Genomic DNA, 25,433 nt, shown 5'->3' on the forward strand with positions numbered 1-25,433 from the left:
CCAAGAAAACCTAATTCAGATCTCAGAAGTGACAGGTGAGTGCACAGGGGGAGTCACGTCAGAAAACCTGTATAAAAGATCTAAATCAAAAACTGGGAAAGCTAGTGATCCTTGGAACAAGATCATAAGCACCTAGGTTTGTCCCTTAATGGTTATCAGAGCCAAATGCTAGTGCAGGCCAAATTGTAACACGGTAAGATAATGCTATAAATGATAAATACTTGTGAGCTATTATAAATAAGGTTTTCAGTGAATGATAGGTGATTACTAAATACTAGTGTCATGCGCTAGGTGCGCTGGCACTCACACAAACTCACTAATTAGTGTTCATATAGTAACAAAAATATTAATAGTGCCGCGCTCCTATTGCTATTTATTGTGATGTAGATTCAATCTACTCTCTTCCAATAATTATATATATTGAAACCTCATCAAAATCTATAAATCACTATACTTAGTGGGTAAAAAAATATTATATAGTCACTGTGACAGGTGAATCAAAAAATGGTTATATAAAAAACCTTAACAAATTAAGCTGATATCAATCAAATAAATTAACATTAAAAAGTGTATGAATACTTAGTGCCACTCATCAATCCATCAATATTGTGCAGAAACATATATTGATATTAATGTGCAAGTGCAAACTTAATAATACATGAATAAATAAAAAGTCTTTTAAAGTAAGTGCAATGTGCAGGTGAATTCCTTATTCCCTTTGTCCTCAGGTGCCTTGTGATCTCCCTATGCGCTCACCTTAGTATTTGCCCAAATAAATTCAGGCAAATAAGCTTTAAATCCTTCCAGGATTGATGGAATAATACTGCTGTTTAGGGTGTTTCCACAAGGTAAGTGTAGATATATTATGGATACTCCTGTACTCTCCTCTCTCTCCTTAGGCTGCTGTTCATAGGTGAGTATTTAAACCAGCTCTATAGGGATCTCCTTGTTCCCCTCCTGGGGTCACCTCCTTCTCATATCCTCCTTTCTCCAGTGTGGGGAATATAAGTCAGACAAAGAAAAAAGACCATGGTGCCTTATCCTTTTTTGTAGCAGAATTTTATTGCTACTGATAATGTTAATTCACAGCATTATAAGGTTCCCTGGTGATCCAGGACAGCGTACACAAATGCAGTTATCAGTGAGTGAGCAAACCTCTTCCTCTGTTTCTCTCTCTCTGCCTGCCTCTGTCCGTACTGAAATCTCCAAGCCTCTCCGATGCAACGTCGTGACGTCAGAGCCCCTCCCCTACGCGTTGCGTCACAGGGTCACGTGACTTCATCAGGGGGAAATGATTGCTGTCCCCTGATGAAGTCACGTGACCCTGTGACGCAACGCAAAGGCTCAAAGTTGTTGGGGCATCCTTTCATGTTGATGTCTAAAGGAATGGATGATTTTAAAGGTTCAAAGTTTGTAGCAAAACTAGGCTCCTGCCTTGGGTTAAGCCTTATAAGCTGAAGCCTGGGAACAGCAAAAGGAAACACTTCTTGGCGTCATAAGGAGAATGAGTCTTTCCAGCCTGAGGCCTAGGCTGCTGGAGTTACCCCAAGTAACCTCCTTGATGAAGGTGCCCAAGTGAGCTCCAAAACAATGTTGTCTCTTGAAGGGCATGCACAACAAACATTTTTTACATGCCTGCTCCACAACCCAGCATTTAAACCAGAGTTCTCCACATATTCACATTTAGGAGACTCCTATTGAAAATAAGACGGGAGACAGCCACTAGTCGGTCTACACATCTAAGCACTCCACAAAAAGAGGATCAATGTAGAGTGAAGCTGAATCCCTGCTTATGAATTTAGTCCATTCCCATAATGTTTAACAGACTAACATTACAGTCATGGCAGGCTGCAAGGCAGGGTCTGCCAGAGGAAACAGGGCTTTGGAAAGCATCTCCAAATATTTATCTGTGGGATCCTTACATACTGGTGCATCCTCAAGAGGAATCATCAGTGTTTTATTAAAGCAGAACTTTATTCTCTCAATCAACATTAACTATTTTTAAACCTTATGGTAATAGCTTTGGTAAACAAATAGAAAGGTATATTATATATACTTGTTTTAAACTTTTTTAAATTTTGTCAGTTGCTTCCTGTTTTCTGGCCAAGGCCAAAATGTCATATCCCAGAAGTCTTCATGGGCATTTTATTTTCTTCAATCTGGAGGACAGGAGGAGGGGTTTTCTCAGCTAAGCGCATCCTCTTGCCTGCATACTCGAGCTACAGGTAGATGGATTCCAGGAAGTAAATGCTACATGAATTTTTGCCGTTACTCAACTAGCAGTGTAAGGGGGTGTTTTTCAAAGTGATTTCTCAACTAAATAAAACACAGAATGAGTGGATGATTTAGTGAGTTTATTTTGAACATTAAAAATAAAATTAAATAGCATTTTTTTGTTTGTGGTGCTCAGATACAGTTAAGGTTTCCTATAAGAAGGGACACTGCTGGGTTAATGGTGAGAACAGCCTACTTATTAATAAAAGACTCCTCAAAGGGGTACAGGACTGCAAAACATTTGGAAGGTGTTTATCAGACATTTCCTAGGCAGATACCAGCATTAGTTGAAGCTAAAGGCTCCACCTACTGTACTGACACAGCACTTATTCCCTAAGTGTTATAACACTTTCCATAGAAAAATAGGCATAATAAATAATAACAGTGCCCAATGGTTCTAATAAAAAGGCAGCTCCAGGTGCTCAGACCCCCTAGAAAGAAATGAGAGATGAAGGTTATTGTAGTCCTCTCCTAAGGTGGCAATGCTACTTCTTCATAAAAACAGTACAGTAAGTGAGCATGGTCATACTAGAACAGGAAATGTTTTGCTGCAGGATTACCAGGTAAGAATAAAGGGAGAAAAAGCCTAAAAAAAGACTAATGCAGACACCACATCGAAGTGCTTGTTTATTACATTTTTGTCCTTGAAATACGCTTTAACCCTTCTCAACCATCTAAAACGAAAAAAAAAAATGTCTGCAGCTTCACTTTACCATCGATGCCTGTAAGATTAGAGAAATGATAGAATAATTGAATTTGTCTTCAAACTTATACTTCATTAGTTTACGTTTTTTCATCTTTTTTTTTACTAAGTGTTATTTAAAGAGAGAACATTTTCCTTCTTCAATTATATTGTACAGTTCATAGATTTCCTAAACCGAGTTTGACATGAAATCAAACATGTAGAACATAATTTAAACACCCCTTTTTCTTCAGGGCACAATTTAACCTTTTTCCTGTACCAAAGTTCTCAAATGCCTCTTATATTTGGGTTTACAAAGTTATTAATTTCATATGCAAACTTAGTGTTACTAAACCCACAACAGTAAAATCATTCTGTATATGCAGTAAAGCATGCTTGTTATACTCACAGTGGAACCTAAGAAGTTAGTCCTCTGCATTGTGTAAAAAGGATGTTTGATCCTGTCTTCTCTGATCCTCCCCTTCTTCCACAGTCCCCAGCCCATCTGCTGGGAGAATAGAGCCTTGGGGGCAAGCTGAACATGCTCAGTTTGGTGTGTATTGCTAGAGAGTTTTTTTGTCTTGGGAGAGTGCATGTGATCAGCACAGGGCTAAGCAGTTCAGTCCAGACAGAGGGCCAGGGATCCTGCAGCCTCATAGGACAATCAGGGGAGAATGAAAACATCTCCTACAAGCTTTAACCAGTGCTCTGTTGGACACTGATAGAAGTCAAAAGACTGCTCTAATTGCTGATGAGAAAAGGTAGGGTATTTATGTTTTCTATACAGTGCCTTGAAAAAAATATACATACCCCATTAATAAATTAACTTATTCATACACTTGTGTTTCTGGGATTTACAATTTTGTAATTTATTATGTTGTAGCACTGCACTTATCACTGTATTACTGATATGAGATACGGTTTGGGTGTATTAGTGGCTACTTATTTTGAAAAAACAAAATATATTTGGTTATATTGGTTATAAAATTTAAACAGACCGCGCCTCAGTATTAAACAAATAATCATGTGCATATATTTCAAACAATAACATACAGTATAAGTTGCCATTTATAAAGTCCCAAATGGTGAAACAAGTGCACATGCTTGTGCTCCAGCCTAATTGAAGTGATTAGTTTCTTCAGTCAAATAAAAGTGCTCCACTGTGCTCAACAAGGTGCCCCACATGGACTAAAACTCACCCTTAGCAGATGGCCATCTATTTCTAGAGTGGTCTATAACACTTGTGGGCATTCTCTAATGGAACAGTTGTCTCCAGATCTCCAAAAGTTTAGGATAAGCATATCACCAAAAAAGCAAAGAAAGAGGATATCCCATATTGTAAAACCATAAGATATTTTATTGAGGGGAAAATGTAAAGAAATATCAAACACAAATAAAGTGCCTATGCCTTGCATATAAACATAATATAACCAAAAATAATTTGTTTTTTCAAAATAAGTAGCCACTAATACACCGAAAACTTATCTCATATCAGGAATAACTTATAAATACAGTGATAAATGCAGCGCTACAACATAATAAATTACAAAATTGTAAATCACAGAAATACAAGTGTGTGAATAAGTTAGTTTATCTTCATTGTAATGCTTCCATCCCTCTTTCCTTATGTAAACACCAAGTGCGTCAAACCATAAAAGTGCAAATACTCCGCCATCAGATGTCTGCTCACCTCCAGCAGTGTGACCTCACATAATATTATGTTTGGTCTAACTGCGCTTTTCGTCCCAGTATGGACACTGAAGGTCAACTTGATGAACCCTAACTAACATTCACAGCTGCTCCAGAGTTCAACTCCATCCAGAAGCTGTGAATGTTAGTTGGGGTCCATCAAGTTGAACTTCGGCGTCCATATTGGGACGAAAAGCGCAGTTAGACCAAATATAATATTATGTGAGGTCACACTGCTGGAGACTGCTGGAGGTGAGCAGACATCTGGTGGCGGAGTATTTTAACTTCTATGGTTTGGAGCACTTGGTGTTTACATAAGGAAAGAAGGATGGAAGCATTACAAGAAAGATAAATGAACTTATTCACACACTTGTATTTCTGTGATTTACAATTTTGTAATTTATTATGTTGTAGAGCTGCACTTATCACTGTATTTACACTGCTCAAAAAAATGAAAAGAAACACTTTGAACACATCAGATCTCATTGGAGAAATATATCATGCTGAATATCTATACTGATAGGGACTGGGTAATGTGTTCAGAATGTAAGGGCGCCCCATTGTTTGATAGAAATGAAAATTATCAACCTAGAGGACTGAATTCAGACACCCCAAAAATCAAAATGAAAAAAATTATGCAGCAGGCTAGTCCAATTTGCTGAAATTTCATTGCAGCAACTCAAAATGGTATGCCCCTTACGTGCTTGTATGCATGCCTGACAACATCGGGGCATGCTCCTAATGAGACGACGGATGATGTCCTGGGGTATTTCCTCCCAGATCTGGACCAGGACATCGCTGAGCTCCTTGACAGTCTGAGGTGCAACCTGACATATCGGATGGACCGAAACATGATATCCCAGTGGTGTTCTATTGGATTTAGGTCAGGCAAGTGTGGGGGCCATTCAATGATATCAATTTCTTCATCCTCCAGGAACTGCCTGCATACTCTCACCACATGAGGCCGGGCATTGACGTGCCCCAGGCGGAACCCAGGACCCACTGCACCAGCGTAGGGTCTGACAGTGGATCCAAGGATTTCATCTCAATACCTAATGGCAGTCAGGGTGCCATTGTCTAGCTTGTAGAGGTCTGTCCGTGTCTTCATGGACATGCCTTCCCAGACCATCACTGACCCACCACCAAAACGGTCAAGCTGAACTATGTTACAGGCAGAATAACATTCTCCACGGCTTCTCCAAACCCTTTTACGTCTGTCACATGTGCTCTGGGTGAACCTGCTCCCATCTGTGAAAAGCACAGGGTGCCAGCGATAGACCTGCCAATTCTGGTGTTAATGGCAAATGCCAATCGAGCTCTATGGTGCTGGACAGTGAGCACAGGGCCCAGTAGAGGACATCGGGCCCTCAGGCCACCCTCATGAAGTCTGTTTCTTATTGTTTGGTCAGAGATATTCACACCCGTTGCCTGCTGGAGGTCATTTTGTGGGGCTCTGGCAGTGCTAATCCTGTTCCTCTTTGCACAAAGGAGCAGATGCTGCTGATGGGTTAAGGACCTTCTATGGCTCTGTTCAGCTTTCCTAGAGTAACTGCCTGTCTCCTGGAATCCCCTCCATGCTCTTGATACTGTGCTGGGAGACACAGCAAACCTTATGGCAATGGAATGTGTTGATATTCCATCCTGGAGGAGTTGGACTGCCTGTGCAACCTCTGTAGGGTCCATGTATCGCCTCATACTACCAGAAGTGACACTGATCCCAGCCAAATGCAAAACTAGTGACAAACAGTAAGAAAAGATGAGTAGGGAAAAAAATATCAGTGGCCTCCACTTGTAAAACCATTCCTGTTTTGGGAGCCTTCGCATTGTTGCTCATCTAGTGCACCTGTTGATAATTTCATTAACACCAAAGCAGCTGAAACTGATTAACAACCCCCTCTGCTACTTAAATAACCAGATCAATATCCCAGGAGTTTAACTGACTTGATGCTATACTCTGATTAAAAAGTGTTCCTTTAATTTTTTTGAGCAGTGTATATTCATGGCCCAGTCAAAGTCCAGATCTAAATCCAATTGAGAATCTGTGGCAAGACTGTTCACAGACGCTCTCCATCCAATCTGACAGAGCTTGAGATATTTTGCAAAGAAGCGTGGGCAAAAATGTCACTCTCTAGATGTCCAAATCTAGTAGAGACATCCCCAAAAGACTTGCAGCTGTAATTGCAGCGAAAGGTGGTTCTACAAAGTATTGACTCAGGGGGCCTGAATACAAATGCACACCACACCTTTCAGATATTTATTTGTAAATCCCAATAAAATACATTTAAGTTTTTAGTAACATGACAAAATGTGGAAAATATCAAGGGGTAAGAATACTTTTTCATGGCACTGTATGTATACACAAATGTTTTAACTTCCATTTCTTTTTTAAACTGTATGGCTGTTTTGCAAGGTGAGGGTTTACATATACAGTACTTTAATGCATTCTCTGCAATAAGTTAAAAAACCTTCTGAGTGCAGCTCCCACTGCTGTCAACACAGCCAGTGAGGAGGGAGCGGGGCCAGGGCTGAGCCATGAGCTGTGTGTCTATGGACACACAGAGCTGGCTTGGGAGCAAGCCAACACAAGTGCCCCCATATCACATGGGGGAGGAGCCAGAAGCGCCAGCGGGAGAACCAAGAAGAATATCAGGGCTGCTCTGTGCAAGTAAGTATGACGTTTGTTATTTTTAAACAAATATGCATTTATAATCACTTTAAATGATATATTATCTTTTCCACATCAGATGAGGAAGCTTGGCTTGCAGTCTCCGCTATAATTCATCCCAAAGGTGTTCTATTGGTTTGAGGTCAAGACACTGTGCAGGCCAGTCAAGTTCCTCCACATCAAACTCGCTCATCCATATCCTAATGGACCTTGGTTTGTGTACTGGTGCACAGTCATGTTAAAACAGGAAGGGGCCATCCCCAAATTGTTTCCACAAAGTTGGGAGCATGAAATTGTCCAAAATGTCTTGGTATGCTGACGCCTTAAGAGTTCCCTTTACTGGAACGAAGGAGCCAAGCCCAACCCCTGAAAAACAACTCCACACCATAATCCCCCCTCCACCAAACTTTACACTTGGCACAATGCAGTCAGATAAGTACCATTCCCCTGGCAACCGCCAAACCTAGACAAGTCCATCAGATTGCCAGACAGAGAAGCATGATTCGCCACTCCAGAGAACATGTTTCCACTGCTCTAGAGTCCAGTGGTGGTGTGCTTAAACCACTGGATGTGACCCTTTGCATTGCACTTGGTGATGTAAGGCTTGGATGCAGCTGCTTGGCCATGGAAACCCATTCCATGAAGCTCTCTACACACTGTTGTTGTGCTAATCTGAAGGCACATGAAGTTTGGAGGTCTTTAGCTATGGACTCTGCAAACAGTTAGCAACTTCTGCGCGCTGTGCGCTTCAGCATGCGATGACCCCGCTCTGTCATTTTACATGGCCTACCACTTCATGACCATGAATGTGCTTGGAACACCTGAATCCAATGATTTGGAGAGGTGTCGCAATACTTTTGGCAATATAGAGTACTTCTAGCCTAAAGCTCACCACAATCTGATTGGATTCACTTAGATGAAATCTGATTAGATCTACCAACAACTGTGTAGTACAATGGCGTGCCGGGTTGGATAAAAAGTGTTTGGATACTTTAGGTAGGCCATCATATTACATAGTTTTGCCATATCTAAGGATCATATAGTTAGGTTGTAAGGTGTACCGTTGACCCAAACACTGCAACTCTATTGCAATCCACTTGCAAACTGCAGAAACTATAAATAATCTCAATTCATTGGGAATTTCCTTAGCTTTGTGAGGCTTACAATCACTAATGCTTTCTCTAAGGACACTATTAAATTTAGTTCTCAGCACACCCTAAAATTAACTTTATTATCCCATCCCACCGTGAGACCTGAGCGACCAGCCGATGCTTCCGCTGGCTGATCATAGAGGAAATCAGAGACGGGAACAATCATCTCTATGATATAGGAAACTAAAAGCATTGAGCATACATCACTTCCAGTTTCCCTGGATGTAAAGAGCACCATTTTTTAAAAAAAAAAAGCTTGGTGTGATCAAATGCTTTTAGGGGCGGAGGAGACATCTGGGGTCTCATAGAACCCAGATCTCTCCATAAACAGTACCTGTCACTGCCTATTGCTATCACAGGGGACATTTACATTTCTTGTGATAATAAAAGTTATAAAAACAATTAAAGCGGCAGTGTAAAAATAATGAAAATTAATAAAAAAAAATGTTTAAAGCACCACCGAGCCCCCATGCAAAGGTTAACTCCTGTGTTGGTCCTGCATGTGCGCAAGCAGCAATCATCCCACACATGTAAGGTATCACCGCGAACATCAGACTGCGGGCATTAATTATGGTACCAGACCTCCTGTGTAAATCTAAAGTGGTACCCTGTAAAGGCTTTTAACCACTTGCCCTCCAGAGGATTTCCCCCCCCCCCCCTTCCTGACCAAGTTATTCTTTGCGTTACGAAACTGCAATAATTTAACTGACAATTGCAGTCATACAATGCTGCACCCAAATTAAATTTATGTCTTTTTTTCCCACGAATTGAGCTTTCTTTCGGTAGTATTTGATCGCCTGTGTGTTTTTTTTTTTTTTATAGTGCAAAAAATAAAAAGACCAACAATTTGGAGAACAAAAACAATATTTTTGACGTTTTGCTATTAAACATATCCAGTAAAAAAAATTTTAAAATCAAACTCCCTCATAAATTTAGGACAAAATGTATTCTGCTACATGTCTGCTAAATAAAAAAAAAAATCCCAATACTTGGTTTACATGAAAGTTATAGCGTTTACAAATGGTGGTATATGTACTGGTATTTTTTTTTCTTTACTAGTAATGGCGGCAATCAGCAGGACTGCAGCAGGCATTCTGACACTGGGGGGAACTGACTTGGTGTCACTGACATCCCCAGTGACACCAATACAGTGATCAGTGCTAATGAAAAGCACTGACACTGTACTAATGGCACTGGGCAGGAAGTGGTTAACATGTGGGTCAATCAAAGGGTTAACTGTGTGCTGTGTTATTGTAAGCTTTGTGTGTTGCTTTCCACTGTAAGCACACTGCTTTGTATGGTTCTGCTATGCAGAGCCATATAAAGCAGTGTGCAGTAGCTGACAAGGGCGAGAACTGTATTGTTTACATACAGTTCTATCCCCTTGTCGGTAATGCTCAGCGTTAACCGGGTGCCGGCGAGTAATCACTGGCCGGGACCCAGTGACTGACAGCCGAGGACTCAAATAGCATCGCGTGTAGAGCTTGCACACGCCCCCTACTCGGAAATGCGAAATCATGTATATGTGTGTGTATATATATATATATATATATATATATATATATATATATATATATATATATAAAAATTGCTTGAAAAATTGCTGCGCAAACACCATGTGACAAATTGCAACACCCACCAATTTATTCTCTAGGGCCTCTGCTTTAAAAAAATATGTTTTTTTCTGGGCGTTAAGAAATTTTCTATAAAAACATTTGGATTGTTACATGTAAACAAAATGTGGTTTTAACCGCTTCCCAGCTGTGCGATAGCCGAAAGATGGCTACAGCGCAGTTGTCCAGTTCTGGGAGAGCGTCCATGGGCGTCCTCCCAGAATGAGACCACTGCACGCCCCCAGCAGCATGCACCCAGCGCTATCAGTGCCCAGCAGTGTCACCTATCAGTGCCACCCATCAGTGCCCAGCAGTGTCACCCATTGGTGCTGCCCAGCAGTGCCACCCAGCAGTGCTGTCAGTCGGTGCTATCAGTCAGTGCCGCCCATCAGTACTGCCTATCAGTGGCCATCATTGCTGCATATTAGCGCATAATCAGCATTTCCTCATCAATGCCCACCAGTGCCGCCTCATCGGCGCCGCCTCATCAGTGCTGCCTATCAATGCCGCCTCATCAGTGCCCATCAGTACAGCCTCATCAAGGCACATCAGTGAAGAAGGAGAAAAATTACCGGATTGCAAACTTTTATAATAGAAACAAAGACCTTTTTCTTTTTTTCAAATGTTTTGCTCCATTTTCTGTGCAGGGCAAAAATAAAAAACCCAAGTGGCAATTAAATACCACCAAAAGAAAGCTCTATTTGTGTGAAAGAAAATGATAAAAATTTCATATTGGTACAGTGTTGCTTGACCACGCAATTGTCATTCAAAGTGCAACAGCACTGAAAGCTGAAAATTGGCCCGGACAGGAAGAGGGTAAAAATGCCAGGTAGGCATTAAAGTGGATATACAATGTAACCTTCTTTACGTTCTGTACAAGGTTTTTTTTTTTATTACTGTCCAATAAAACATTTGAACAGGATATTAGCAGGGGTGCTCAAATCGCCTAACACCTGGGACATGCAATTCCAGATGGTGGGCAAGTGTTTTCTTTTTTCACCCTACATTTAGTCCTGCTGCAGGCAAGCAACAGGGTTAACTATTTTTTTTACCCCTTAACCACTTCCTGTCCGGACACTTTTACCCCCTTCCCGTCCAGGGCAATTTTCAGCTTTCAGCGCTATTACACTTTGAATGACAATTGCGCGGTCATGCAATACTGTACCCATATGAATTTTTTACCATTTTTTTGAGACAGATAAAGCTTTATTTTGGTGGTATTTATTCTCCGCTGGGATTTTTATTTTTTTTGCTATGTAAATGAAAACATCCAAAAATTTAGAAAAAAAGTGTTTTTTGCAAAATTTTGCAAATAAATAATATTTCATCATAAATCTTGGCCAAAATTTATTCCGTTATTTTTTTAGTAAAAAAAAAATCCAAATTAGTTTATAACCAAAAATTATAATTTTTAAACATTTTTATTTAATTTTTTTATATTATTTTTTATTTTTATTTTTACATATTGTCACCCTAGCAGTACAGTGTCACCATGGTGACACTGTACTACTTGTGGGGGGTGATGAAGATTTTTTTTTTTTACACTGATTGCTTTTACACCCATATAGGATGTAAAAGCAATAATTTCTCTTTCTCTCTGTCTGCATTCTTGCAGTCATTGAGAAGTACTGAGTGAGCTGTGATTGGTCACAGCTTGTCACATGGTACAAGGCTGTTGTGAATAGCCGTGTACCATGTGACCTCTGTGATCATTCACAGATTTCACACGTAGTAAGCAATGATGTCACAAGTGACATCTTGCTTACTACTTTGCATGTGATCACCGATTGGCCAATCAGTGATCACATGAGCGGGACCTCGTACAGAGGTCCCGTCCGACGATCAGTATTTCACTGTGTCCGGAGCCACCGCCCTGCCGTTTATAAACAGCAGGCGGACGGCAAGTGGTTAATAGAACAGACACCTGCTGACTTCCTGCCCAGTGATCGCAGCGGAGAGATCAGCGGACAGAGAGGAGCACACACTAACCCTGAGCTCCAGAGGATGAAGGGTCAAGCACATGCACTTGTACTGGGCACCCAAATGCTTCCGTGTGAGGGTAACCTGAAGGAATAGTTTATTTTTTCTTTTTTTCCCCCTTATTGGAGACAGTGCCTCATTTACTCACTCAGCAGATGAGCTTCTGTTGAGTGTTAGGAAGAACCAACACTCCCCTTTCTTGACGAACACCCAATAGGTGCTCCTCACACTGCAAGGTTTCTAAGCTTCCTGCTAGTGCCTGGGTGTGGTGCTGAAGACAGACTGGGAGGTGCTAAAATCATTTTAGGAGGACAAGTATATTGTCATGAAGGACAAGTAGACTGGGACCCCAATTTAGTCCCTTGAACAAGTAGTTGTTAAATTTCAATGTAACCATTCTTTCAATGTGTATAAATATATATATATATATATATATATATATATATACACATACACACACACACACACACACACACACAGTTGTTGTCAGGCTCCGCCCAACGGGATCTCTAGTGGTCCACGGCACGGGGTTTCCCAGGACGCGGAGTCTAAGTCCCAGTCTGCCTTTTCACCAGGGCCCCTGATGGTGGGGATGGACTTGGTGCAAGACTGAAACCAGGTCGCGTCCCTGGGCACCCCCGGCGGTGGCAGAGGGGTCCCGCTGAGGGTATGTGCCCGGGTTGAGCCTGCTGTGAAGGGGACGACAGATCCCGATCCGAGCGGGATGGATGGGATGACAGATCCCGATCCGAGCGGGATGGATGGGATGACAGATCCCGATCCGAGCGGGATGGATGGGCAACTATCAGGAGTAGGCGGGGTCAGACTAGCCGGGTCGGTATTGTGCGGGCCGCGTGGTACAGGGGCAGTAAGCGGAGAATGGTCGGGGTCACAAGCCAGGTTCAGCAGGTAGCGGGCAGCGCGGTACAGAGGGTCAGGCAGAAGGATGGTCAGGGACGAGCCGGGGTCAGAGCAGGAGAAGGTCAGCATAAACAGAACAGGCAGAGTATGGCAACAAGGAAGCGTACTTACAGGACAGGAACAAGACCTTGCGGCAACTTGGAGATGCACAGGGCAGCTTTAAATAGAGCGCCCCGCTCCCTCATTGGTGCGGCCGCGATCGCTACTGCGCATGCGCGGCCGCCGCGATCGCCGAGGACTCTGCGCTCGCCGGCTGGGACGGATCGGCGGTCTGCGCATGCGCGCGCCGCCGAGGACCCGGGATCCCTAACAGTTGTGTTCAAAATAATAGCAGTCAGACATCACTAACCTGATCAATCACTGTTTTTGGTAGAAATGATATTTCTACATGGCAAATAATTTACTAGCAGGTGTAGTAGAGTAATAGAAATCCAACAGACCCAACAGTCATGATATGCATGCTGCTGATTCTGTGTAATTGAATCACTAATTGAAAGGGGCATGTTCAAAATAATAGCAGTGTGGAGTTCTATTAGTGAGGTCATTCATTCTTTGAAAAACAGGTGGCAATTATTGCCCTTATTTAAGAAAGGAAGGCAGCAAATGTTGTACATGCTGGTTACAGTGCATTTCTCTCTGAAATTCTGAGGAAAATGGGTTGTTCCAGACATTGTTCAGAAGAACAGCATGCCTTGAATAAAAAGTTGATTGGAGAGGGGAAAACATAAAGAAGTGCAGAAAATGATAGGCTGCTCAGCTAAAATGATCACAAACGGTGAAAAACTACCATTCAAATGGATAGAAGAATAGCCAAAATGGCAAGGACTCAGCCAACAATCAGCTCCAGGAAGATCAAAGGTCTAAAATTACCTGTGAGTACTGTTACAATTAGAAGACGCCTATGTGAAGCCAAGCTATCTGCAAGAAGCCCCCGCAAAGTCCCACTGTTGAAAAAAAGACGTGCTGAAGAGGTTACAATTTGCCAAAGAGCACATTGACTGGCCTAAAGAGAAATGGCGCAACATTTTGTGGACTGATGAAAGTAAGATTGTTCTTTTTGGGTCTAGTGGCCGGAGACAGTTTGTCAGACGACCCCCAAACACTGTACACTGTGAAGACAGTGAAGCATGGTTGCACAAGCATCATGATATGGGGATGTTTCTCATACTACGGTGTTGGGCCTATTTATCACATACCAGGGATCATGGATCCGTTTGAATACATCAGAATACTTGAAGAGGTCATACTGCCTTATGCTGAAGAGGAAATGCCCTTGAAATGGGTGTTCCAACAAGACAACGACCCCAAACACACCAGTAAATGTTCAAAATCTTGCTTCCAGACCAGCAAGATTGATGTTATGGAGTGGCCAGCCCAATCCCCGGATCTTAATCCAATAGAGAACTTGTGGGGTGACATCAAAAATGCAGTTTCTGAGGCAAAACCAAGAAATATAGAAGAACTGTGGAATGTAGTCCAATCATCCTGGGCTGGAATACCTGTTCATAGGTGCCAGAAGTTGGTTGACTCCATGCAACACAGATGTACAGCAGTTCTCAGAAACAGTGCTTATACAACTAAATATTAAGTGATTCAAAGGAAAGCAAAATCTTCAAACATTTTTCAGTTTATACAGTGAATGTTTGAGTTTGTAAAGAATACAAACACTGCTATTTTTTTGAACAGTCTAATATTCACTTTTCTTCAATTTTTTTTAGAGGAACACCACAAATTTGATATATTTGTCTTCATGTTTTGATTTGGAATAGAATGTGTAGTGTTCCCAATGCATTTGTGTGTATGGAAATAAAAGCTATTAGAAGGATTTTGAGCTTTATTCACTTTTTTCAACAGACTATTATTTTGAACACAACTGTGAGCGTATATATACATATATATATATATATATATTCATTCAATGTGTCTTCATATCACTGTAGTGCTTAGCAATGTTAATTTTATGCTCCTTTTTAATCTTATTTCCTGATGTAATGGGTTTGTTAAAAATACTTATTAAATTAAGAAATACTCTGTCCAGATACCTGAGAAGTTAACTAAAACTGACTGAGTTTATGGTTTTCTTGCTATACCATTTGTTTGATATTCTGTGTAATTGATTTGTCCCCCTGCTTGTTATTTTTCCTAAAAACGCAATAAAAATGATTGCACAGAAAAATAGAAATGCTCCCTAAACCCTAGCCATAACAGAGTCGCTTACACTAAAGTAACTAATAGAACAGAGCACTCATCAACACAGCAACTAATAGCCATGAAAGCTCACACTCCTAAGCCAAGATCTTGGTGCTGAAAACCACTGATCCAAAAAAGCAAGGTAACAACTCAGTTGAAGGACATTTCTCATTGCATGCTGCAAGCCTGTATTGACTGTATACGTTTTATTGCTCAGTGGGTAAACTGGAACATAATAATTACCTGTTGTACTCAGCTCCTCGGAAAAGATTTAAAGGATTGCGCCACACCTTGCATTCTGAAAAAGTAAAATTATTGGTTGTAAGATTTGGTGGTAAAGGACAAGTTTTCACACTCCTTGAAAAAAATGTATTAAGCTGCACAGTATAGTAACTTAATGATTTAGACTTCCTCACCTGCAGCTCATACACACTGGTCCCTGAGAATCGGCGCCTTCTCTACCTCTCTATTTACATGCGACATTGGAGACTTGCTTCTGCTCTACTTTGAAGGCTTGCCTTGAAGTGACAACTATCCTGGTGACCTCGTGGATCTTCTGACAAAAGCAGTGGTCTTCTCCTCCTTCCCCCTTCTAATATCCCCCCCATACTATTGGGGTTATGGACCTAGCAGTGGACACTTAATTTGTCCCAACTCACCTCCATGTATGTATTGAAAATATAACTAATCATGCCAGAAAACTCTCTTTTATTAAAGAATAGTAATCATACGAAGCCATTTATTATCACAAAATTGTTTGGCTCCTTTTTAAATCATAATGATAACAGAAGTTACCGGAATGGCCCTGATCAAAAGTTTACATACCCTGGAATGTTTGGCTTTGGTACAGTAACACAAGGTGACACACATGGGTTAAAACGGCAATTAAAAGGTGAATTTCCCACATCTGTGGCTTTTTCAATTACAGTTAGTGTCAGTGTATAAATAGTGAACAAGCTTGTTAGCTCTCACGAGGATGCACTGAGCAGGCTAGATACTGAGTCTTGGGAAGCAGAAAATAACTTTCAAAACCTGCATAACAAAGTAATGGAATTTTATAAATCCAAAGCCTTTAATATGACAGTCAGTACTGTTCAATTACTTGTTAAGAATTGGAAATTTCAATGATCTCTCGTACCAAGTCAAGGTCAAGTAGACCCAGAAAACAATTGTTCGGGATACAAAGAAAAAATCCACAAGTAACCCCAGGAGAAATACAGGCTGCTCTGGAAAGACACTTGAGCTACATGATCAAGTTGCCAGAAAGAAGCCTTTACCTTGCTAATGACACAAAAAAAGAATGTTACAATATGCCCAACAACACCTTGACATACCATCTCACAGCTTCTGGAACACTGGAAACTGGAGTGACACACCCTTAAGCTCTATGTTTAAAGAGGGATCAACAAAGCCTATAGTGCCAAGAATACCATCCCCACTGTGAAGCATGTTGGTAGCTCACTGATGTTTTTTTTTTTTTGCTCTAAAGGCACAGGGAATCTTGTGAAAATTGATGGCAAGATGAATGCAGCATGTTATCAGAACATACTGGCAGACAATTTGCATTCTTCTGCAAGGAGGCTGTGCATAGAATACTCTTGAACTTTCCAACATGAAAATGACTCTAAGCACAAGGCCAAGTTGATCCTCCAGTGGTTACAGCAGAAAAGGTGAAGGTTCTGGAGTAACCATCACAGTCTCTTGGCCTTAATATCATCAAGTCACTCTGGGGAGATCTCAAACGTATGGTTCATGCAAGACAAAGACTTTGCATAACCTGGAGGCATTTTGCCAAGATGAATGGGCAGCTATGCCACCTGCAAGAATTTGGGGTTTCATAGACAAATATTACAAAAGACTGCACCCTGTCATTGATGTTAAGGGGGCAATACACAGTACTGAGAACTAAGGGTATACAGACTTTTGAACAGGGGTCATTTCATTTGTTTACTTGTTGCCATATTTTGTTTTATGATTATGCCATGCTGTTATGATCTACAGTTGAATATGAATCACATAAGAAATAAAAGAAATGTGCTTTGTCTGCTCACTTATGTTTTCTTTAAAAAATTGTACGTATATTACCAATTCTCCAAGGGTATGCAAACTTTTGAAGACAACTGTATGGCCAGCTTAGGTATGCAGAATGGAAGTACATACATAATTATAAACTATACACTGGCACAAGTTGATGTTTTTTATTTTACTTATTAACACAGACTGGTATAGTTAACTAAAGGCAAAACGTTTTTTTCTTCAGATTTGGATACAGTGGTGAGGAGTTAGACTTGTCAGTCTTTTATTGATGTCTGTTTCCCCATTGGAAAGAATCACCCTCTCTAACTGTCCTGATCACCAATGCCACCCCGGATATATAAATGAATGTAAATCCAAAATTTTAAATTGCCACCAGAACAGGGATAGATAGAAAATGTTTCAAGGGAGACAACTGTCTCAGAGGGATTTCCCTCAAATTGAAGATCTATCCCCTCACAACCTATTGGGCATACAGGGCAGGAAGTGAAAGGAACCCTCTTTAACCACTCTTGCCTACTTGCCCTTCAGAGGATTTACCCCCCTTCCTGACGAGGCCATTATTTGTGTTATGGCGCTTCATTACTTTAACTGACAACTGCGCGGTCATGCAACGCTGCACCCAAATTAAATGTACGTCCTTTTTTCCCACGAATAGAGCTTTCTTTTGGTGGCATTTCATCGTCTGTGCGTTTTTTTTTTTTAAACAAAAAAAAAAAAAGTCCGACAATTTTGAGAAACAAAAGAATATTTTTGACTTTTTGCTATTAAATATGTCCAGTAAAAAAAAAATCAAATTTCCTCAAATTTAGGCCAAAATGTATTCTGCTATATGTCTTTGCTACAAAAAAAAAATACCACTACATGTAAATTAATTGGTTTACGTGAAAATTATAGCGTTTACAAATGGCAGTATATATACTGGGCTTTTTGTTTATTTTTACTAGTAATGGTGGTGATCAGGGACTTATAGTGGGACTGCGGTGGGCATTCTGACACTGGGGGGTAACAGACCTGGTGTCACTGACATCCCCAGTGACACCAATACAGTGTTAATAAAAAGCACTGACACTCTACTAATGGCACTGGGTATGAAGGGGTTAACATCTGTTGCGATCAAAGGGTTAACTGTGTGCTGCTTTACTGTAAGCACACACTGTGCCGGAGCTGACAGGGAGAACTGTTTTGTTTACGCACAGCTGCCGCCCTGTAGCAGTATTTCTGCTATGGGGCAGAGCTGAAACAGTTAATGAAGTTAATGAGAGACAGGTTGCAAAAAGAAAACTTAAAGTGGTTGTAAAGGATCAAGGTTTTTTATCTAATGCATGAAAGTAAAAAAAAACATTTGTCTGCAGCGCCCCCACCCTACCCATCAGCCCCCTTAATACTTATCTGTGCCCCATCGCGATCTAGCGATATACACGAGAGCCACAGCTCTCTCAGCTGAGCCATTGACTCCTGCTGTTGTCAAGCACAGCAAGTGAGAGAGAGGGGGGCAAGGTCGAACCACACACTGCAGCTCGAAACCAAGCCTGCTTGGGTGCCCCATAGCAAGCTGCTGGCTTTGTGGGCAATCAGCAGGAGGAAGGGGCCAGAAGCACTGGTGGGGGACCCAAGAAGAAGAGGATCAGGGCTGCTCTGAGCAAAAACACTGACAGAGCAGGCAAGTATATCATATTTATTATTTTTTTTTTAAATGCCTTTAATATCACTTTAACATTGGTTTGAACGTTTACTTGTTCTACCCAAAACGTTTTGGCTTTAGATCAAGCTGATGTCTTATACTATAAATATATATATATTAAATATAATCGAAAATATCTTCCTTTAAAGACCCTCAAATAACTATTCAGAATATGTATACCCATTTCCTGTACCTATAGATAGAATTTTAACATTATTTAGCACCATATTTGTATATTGTAAATTAATAATTTTTGGCAGATAAAATCCCTCCCAAGTCTGGCAAGCACTGTATGATGCCTATGGTTAGCCATAAATCTTGCTACAAATTCAATACAAGAGGAAAGAACTGCATATCTTGTTTATGTAATCCAGCCATTCTCCCAATGTCCTTAATGCCATTTCTGATCATTTTCTCTATCATTTAAAAACACAGGTATCTCCCACCACTGCTTCCATTGCAGGAGTCTAAATGAGGTGCAGTGACTGTAATGTAATGCGTAATGCAAAAAAAAAAAAGAAGGAGATGGGAACTTATTGGTAGAAGAAAGAGCAACTGGCAATGCTAATATCACTAAGAGTTTATTGAAACATTTTCTCAGAAAGCTATCAATGAATCAAATTTTTTGCAGAATGCTTTTCAAAACAGTCTTACTATGGTGAAGAAAAAAAAAAGTACAGTAAAATTGTCAATTCATAAGTTATTTGAACTGAATGATTTTACTAGGCTGTCTAGCCCTTTTCAACAACACCAAGCTGGTCAGACAGGCAAAACATAGCACAAATAAAGAAACTCTACAAAAATATATATATTTTTTTAAATAATCAAAGTAAAATTCTCACAGGGGAGTTCACAGGGGGAAGGTTGACAGCAAAAAATTACGACACGTGGGGTACAAGCCCTATGAGTCAAGCTAAGCCTCCCTAGTAAATCCTATTCTAACTGAGCTTGCTTGGGCAAAGGATGACTGATAAAGAATATACTGGATCAGTCTTACTGTGCGCTTAATGAACGATAAAGACTTTTCATTTCAACACAATAACATTTGTACAGCTTTACAGCTTCACCATTTTCAATTACTAATTTAAAAGAAAGCAAAAGCCATGCAATTAAAAAAGAATACTGTTTATATGTTATTTGGGGTTTTAAAGAGTTATTCAGATCCAAGGAATTGACAGTGAAAACATAGAAACAAATATTTTATGCCACATACTTTAACATGTAAGCAATTGCAAATTCTGAGGTGTCTAGAACAGAGACATGATGTGCACTCAGTGAGCATTACATTGAGTCACTACAGTTCATCTAACACCCGTGACCCTAACTGAGTCAGTCAAATGGAAACCAGACTGTGGAACTTCTGCTTTTTTAGGTCCAGTCAGTGTCTGTTGCTGAGGATTTTCAGTCCATTCAATTGTGCCATATGATCCTGTCACTAACTGTTCCATTCATCTGCAATATGTAATCATTTTGGAAATGCTTGTGCTATTTCCAGTCGCTATCAGTCACCTGACAAAGCTTGCCTGCTGGTTTCGCTGCCTGAAAAGAAACCATCTGCAGAGGCTCCTGGATCGATTCCTCCCATCAGCGGTCGTAAATGGTTTACGGACACTTGCTCAATGAAAGATGTTCCGTATTTCCGAAAGTAACACCACTCAAAAATCTAAAATATAAAAAACAGGTAAACTAATTCACATTAGAATTTACTTTTTATCTCTGGTTTTCCTAGCAGCTCAACTGAATCAGCTATAAAATTATGGCCACTGACAGATCAAGTGAATATTGATTATCACGTTACAATGGCATCTGAAAGTAGGTAGGATATATTAGGCAGCAAGTGAACATGTCTCCTGGTCTTCAGTGGTTAAAACCTACCAAACGTGGTCCAAGGAAGGAAAACTGGTAAACCGGTGACTAGGGCCATGGGTGGCCAAGGCTCAGTGTTGCATGCAGGGAACAAAGACTGACTCATGCAGTTTGTTGTGTATGGGGCTGATTAGCTGCAGACCGGTCAGGGTGCCCATGTTGACCTGTGTCCACAGCCAAAAACGCCTACAATGGGCACCTGAGCATCAGAACTGGGCCACAGAGCAATGGAAGGAGGTGGCCCGGTCTGATGAATTCAAGAAGGGTGTGAAGAACACGAGTTTGAGGTGTTGACTTGGCCTCTAAACTCTTCTGATCTAAATCCAGTTTGGACTTAAAGGATGTTCTACTGATTACTTGACTTGCTCCCAGATACCAGAACATACCTTCAGAGGTCCAGTTGACTCCATGTCTCAATGGGTTATAATTGGTGGTCATTACATTATAGCTGATCAGTGTAGTATAATAAATGTGTTAAAACATTACCACTTAAGTCTCATGAACATGGGCGTATTGGGGCATATAACATAAAATACATCTGTATTTCTGCGTGCAGGAGTTATAGGTGTTGTGTAAAGCCTGAACAAATGATTTACAGCAGTGTTTTTCAACCTTTTTTCAGTCAAGGTGCCCTCAAAAAATATTTTCAGTCTCGGGGCACCCCAGACTAAAAGGCACATTTTTACCATCCACACTGCTCCCTCTTTAGCTGAAGAGGCAGCAGTCGAGGTCATACACATAATGCTGCCATGGCAGGAAATATACCCTCTGTCACAGGCACTTCAGCCCAACGAATATGACCCATTCAGGTGAATTGGGGCCATTTAGCAACTGCCCTGCAACAGTGTGTATTGTATGAGGTTGCAGCACTATGGTGCTGCATTTAGGGGAATAAAACAGGTGGTGAGCAAGAAACATATTACCTCTTTACCACCTGTCAAATTCCTCTAAAAAGTGGTCTGAGCGTGTATCGCTTTTTAGAGGAACGACTCTCCTTTCTGCTATTGAACATGCCCTAAAAAAGCAGTAATGGAAAAATCAATTCAGATCTACAGCTTTAGTGGTCAGGATGAAAAAATGTACAAATATACATATACACACGCATATAAACATACACACACACTAACTCCCATACAGACATGAACTCCCATACCTATACATATATAAATACCCTCACACACACACACACAGCCTTTTTGTCAAATCCACACTGTACCTGCACTAGCATTGCTGAGTGAACGGTTAGTTTGCACTACTACCTATAGGGGAAGGCAGAGAGACGCCTCACCCTTCCACTGCTCTACTGGTTAGTTTGCACTACTGCCTATGGAGGGAGGTGGAGAGATTCAGGAAGATGCCTCCCACTTCCACTGCTCTGCTGGTTCCCCTGATCGAGTGAGATAATGGAGGGGCACAGTCAGTCACTGTGTTGTTGTATCATCAAATTAATAATTTTCTCCAAAGTAACCAAATTTGATGATAATAATAAAAGTTTATTTTATAATTTAAGATAAAAGTATAATCAAAATAGTAATTATGTTTAAAATTAATATGACTGGGAAGCTGTGAAATGTTAATAAATTGTAATAAATTGATATGAAAAAATTAAAAGAATAAATCTATTCAGAAAGACTTCTATTGCTCACAACTACAGCTTTTTCATGAATGAACATGATTAGCAATGTCCAGTCACTGTAAATATCTTATAATCATACAGTAAGTCCCCTACTTACGAACGTTCAACTTGCGAACCTCCAAAGATGCGAACATGTGTTTGCATATCTAGTTGTGTAAAGCTGGGTACACACACTCAATCATTTTTTTTTCAACCCAGTGGGCTCAAGGAAAAAAAACTGACAGATCATCCTACTAACACAAGCAATGTTGGTGCTGCGATCTCCCCCCGCTGTGCCTTAGTGATCTGACAGGGAAATTCTCCTCGCTAAAACACACTGATCAGCGCTTGCAGCCATTTTCTGCAAGCGCTGATCTTTGTTGCACTTACAAACAAGTTGGACTCGTTTGTAAGTAAGGGACATACTGTACATAAGGTAGTTGATTAGGCTGAATGATCTGACTGTTTAGATAGGAACGATTAGACTCTTGGACAATAATCTATTCTTCGGACTTGCACATTTATAAATTAAGTATGTAAATACTAAACTTTTTTTTAATATATATAATGGGGAATTGCTAGAACCCCTGTTGAGTTACTATTGAATTCTATGTCCCCACTAAGACAACTCATCCTTACTACAGGTCCGTATGGCCACTGCTACTGGGACTGAAAGAATATCCAAAATGGTGATTTGTAACCAGAGGAGGAATTGTGGAAATCTTTCGGTGGGGACAGTGGTTCCTTTGACAACTATCAAAGAGAGCATTACCTCACCTTGAGGAGATTTACATTCACTTCCTGTTACATCTATAGGACAGGAGGTGAATAAAAATCTCTCCAATAGAACAGCAAAAAAAATGATCGGGCTTTTAACTATACCCTTCTCTATCCAAAATAAAAAGATTAGGTATACTCTGACTGTCTTGGACTTTTACATTTGTACACATGCACAGGTTTAAGCAAGCATGTAGCATCTATAGTGCCCAGGAAGGGAAATACACTGTACATAAACTCTAAATCAGGAGACTCCAAACTTTCTAAACAAAGGGCCATTTTACTGTCCTTCAAACTTTAGGGGGGCCGGACTGTGGCCAGCAAGGGTGGAAATTTTCCTAGCATCAGTGGGAAGAAACATTGCCACATTTGATATTAAAGAGAGGAACAGTGTCCTATCATTGGGAAGAAGAGAGCCCCATTACTGCTTTCAATGAGAGAAATGGTGACCCGTTGTTGGTGTCAGTTTATACAACAGTGTCTTGTATCAGTTGGTGGCACAGTGCCCCAGCAAAGAGCCACATCCGGCCCTAGGGCTACAGTTTGGAGACCACTGCTCTAAATCATACAAAAGCACAAATCCTTTACAGGCTAATAAAGGTAATACAAGGCACCCTGTAGTGCCTGCACTAAATTTAAAAAGGAGTATAGGCTCACTTTAATGTGTATATGTTTGCTCTATCATGCTCTATTAGCATAAATCTGACATAAAAAGCAATAGCAAATTCCCTTACACAGTGAACAATCTTCCTAAATGTAGATGCTTTTCCACATGACAAGAGCAGTCATTTCTCAATAAAAGCTAATTATGTGAATTATTAAAAGCATACATTATCTTCCCATTATAATTATCTTAACTCCCAATAATTCTCTGAAACATTTAAATGAAATGGCATCCCTCATATTGTCATTATGGTGTGACCAAATTTTTACTTTTTTCATACTTTTCAAGACTTAATTATACCACCACAGCAAATCAATGCAGATTCCCACAAAACCAAGTGTGGGAAGATGCAATAAAATGGGGTCAACAAGATTAGGATAGAGGCACATTTCCTTGCACTCATATTATTCTTAGTGAGCTACTCCCCCTACTGATCAAATGTAAATCCATACAGTACTTTATTCAGGTGCTATATTAGGTGCAGCCCCCTGGCTAAAAAAAAAAAAGAAAACTGTAAAGTCCCAGATTCCCCCAGGTGTCTGCATGCCACCTCTAATTCCCATTATTGCACATACTGGTCAGCTTCTCTGGGTGCTCACTCTGGTCCCCTCAAGTACCTTACTATTGGTTATTAAAGTGGTTGTAAACCCACTCATATACCCAATGAAGTGACTACCCTCAAGCGATACAAAGAGATTTAAAAAATACTCCTGCAGTCTTTACTTTTCTACATCCCTTCAAAAGGGCTGATTTTAGGTAAAATCCTTCAGAATTTGTCAGTAACTTGGAGTGGGGGGTAGGGAGCTGCAGTTAGAGCTCTGTGAGAGCTGATTGGAGGAGAGGGACGACCCCCTTCACACAGCACACTGGAGCTATGTTATGACAGCAAGCTGTCTGCTGAACTCCCCCCCCCCCCCCCACACACACACACACACACACACACACAAATTTATCTCATGTGTCAGGAGCACATCTCAGAACTCAGAATGTTTATAACAAAGTACCAGCAAGGAACGACACTTAAAGTGGAGTTCCACCCAAAAGGGGAAATTCTGCTTTAATGCTTTGTCCCCCGCTCCCCATTAAGGATTGGCACCTTTGGGGAGCGGGGGGAAAACGGGTATCTGAATTTGACAGGTACCCGCTCCAACTTCCGCTGTGATCGCCTAGGTGATCAGAAGCGGAAGTTGTCCCCCCTCCCCATAGTCTTTTTTTTTTTTTTTTTTTTTATAAATGTTTATTAAGTTATCAATTCAAATACAAATCACATTCACATTTCTAATAATAATAATAATCTAATGTCTAAAGACATTCAAACAATATCTTCCTATTTGCAAAAATTATTTAAATCCCTGACCTCAACCCTTCCTCTTCCCCCTCCCCCTTCCTCAGCCTCCCACCCCACCCCCCGCTTCCACTCTGCGTTTTCTCTCTTCTCCTTTACACCATGCGTTTCTATTATTTCTAAATCCATTTCAAGGGGTATTATATCCTCATATATTTCAATTTTTCTCTATACTCTTCCCATTTTTTCCACTTTGTATTATACATCTCCATCTCCATCTTATCTATATGCATGTAATACAGTCTTTCTGTCCCATAGCTGCTACTTAGTGCACTCACATACC

General features: G+C 40.6%; 1 protein-coding gene across 7 annotated transcripts in view; it reads right to left on the reverse strand.

Moving 5' to 3' along the window:
* LOC149469991 (suppressor of tumorigenicity 7 protein homolog) overlaps nucleotides 1-25,433 on the reverse strand; it is a 281,605-nt gene that overhangs the window by 228,341 nt on the left and 27,831 nt on the right. For 6 of the 7 annotated variants that reach the window (XM_089668326.1, XM_089668327.1, XM_089668324.1 and 3 more), the window contains exons 3-4: nucleotides 20,393-20,546; nucleotides 15,409-15,463 (exon numbers count right to left, since the gene is read on the reverse strand). In XM_089668326.1, coding sequence (XP_089524452.1) covers nucleotides 15,409-15,463; nucleotides 20,393-20,546 — 209 coding nt within the window. The remainder of the gene's footprint in view (nucleotides 1-15,408; nucleotides 15,464-20,392; nucleotides 20,547-25,433) is intronic. The other variant, XM_089668328.1, reaches the window with a different exon arrangement.

This window comes from Staurois parvus, unplaced genomic scaffold, assembly GCF_062004578.1.
Source record: "Staurois parvus isolate SC_StPar_1 unplaced genomic scaffold, SC_StPar_1.0 ptg000056l, whole genome shotgun sequence".
NCBI classification, from domain to species: domain Eukaryota; kingdom Metazoa; phylum Chordata; class Amphibia; order Anura; family Ranidae; genus Staurois; species Staurois parvus.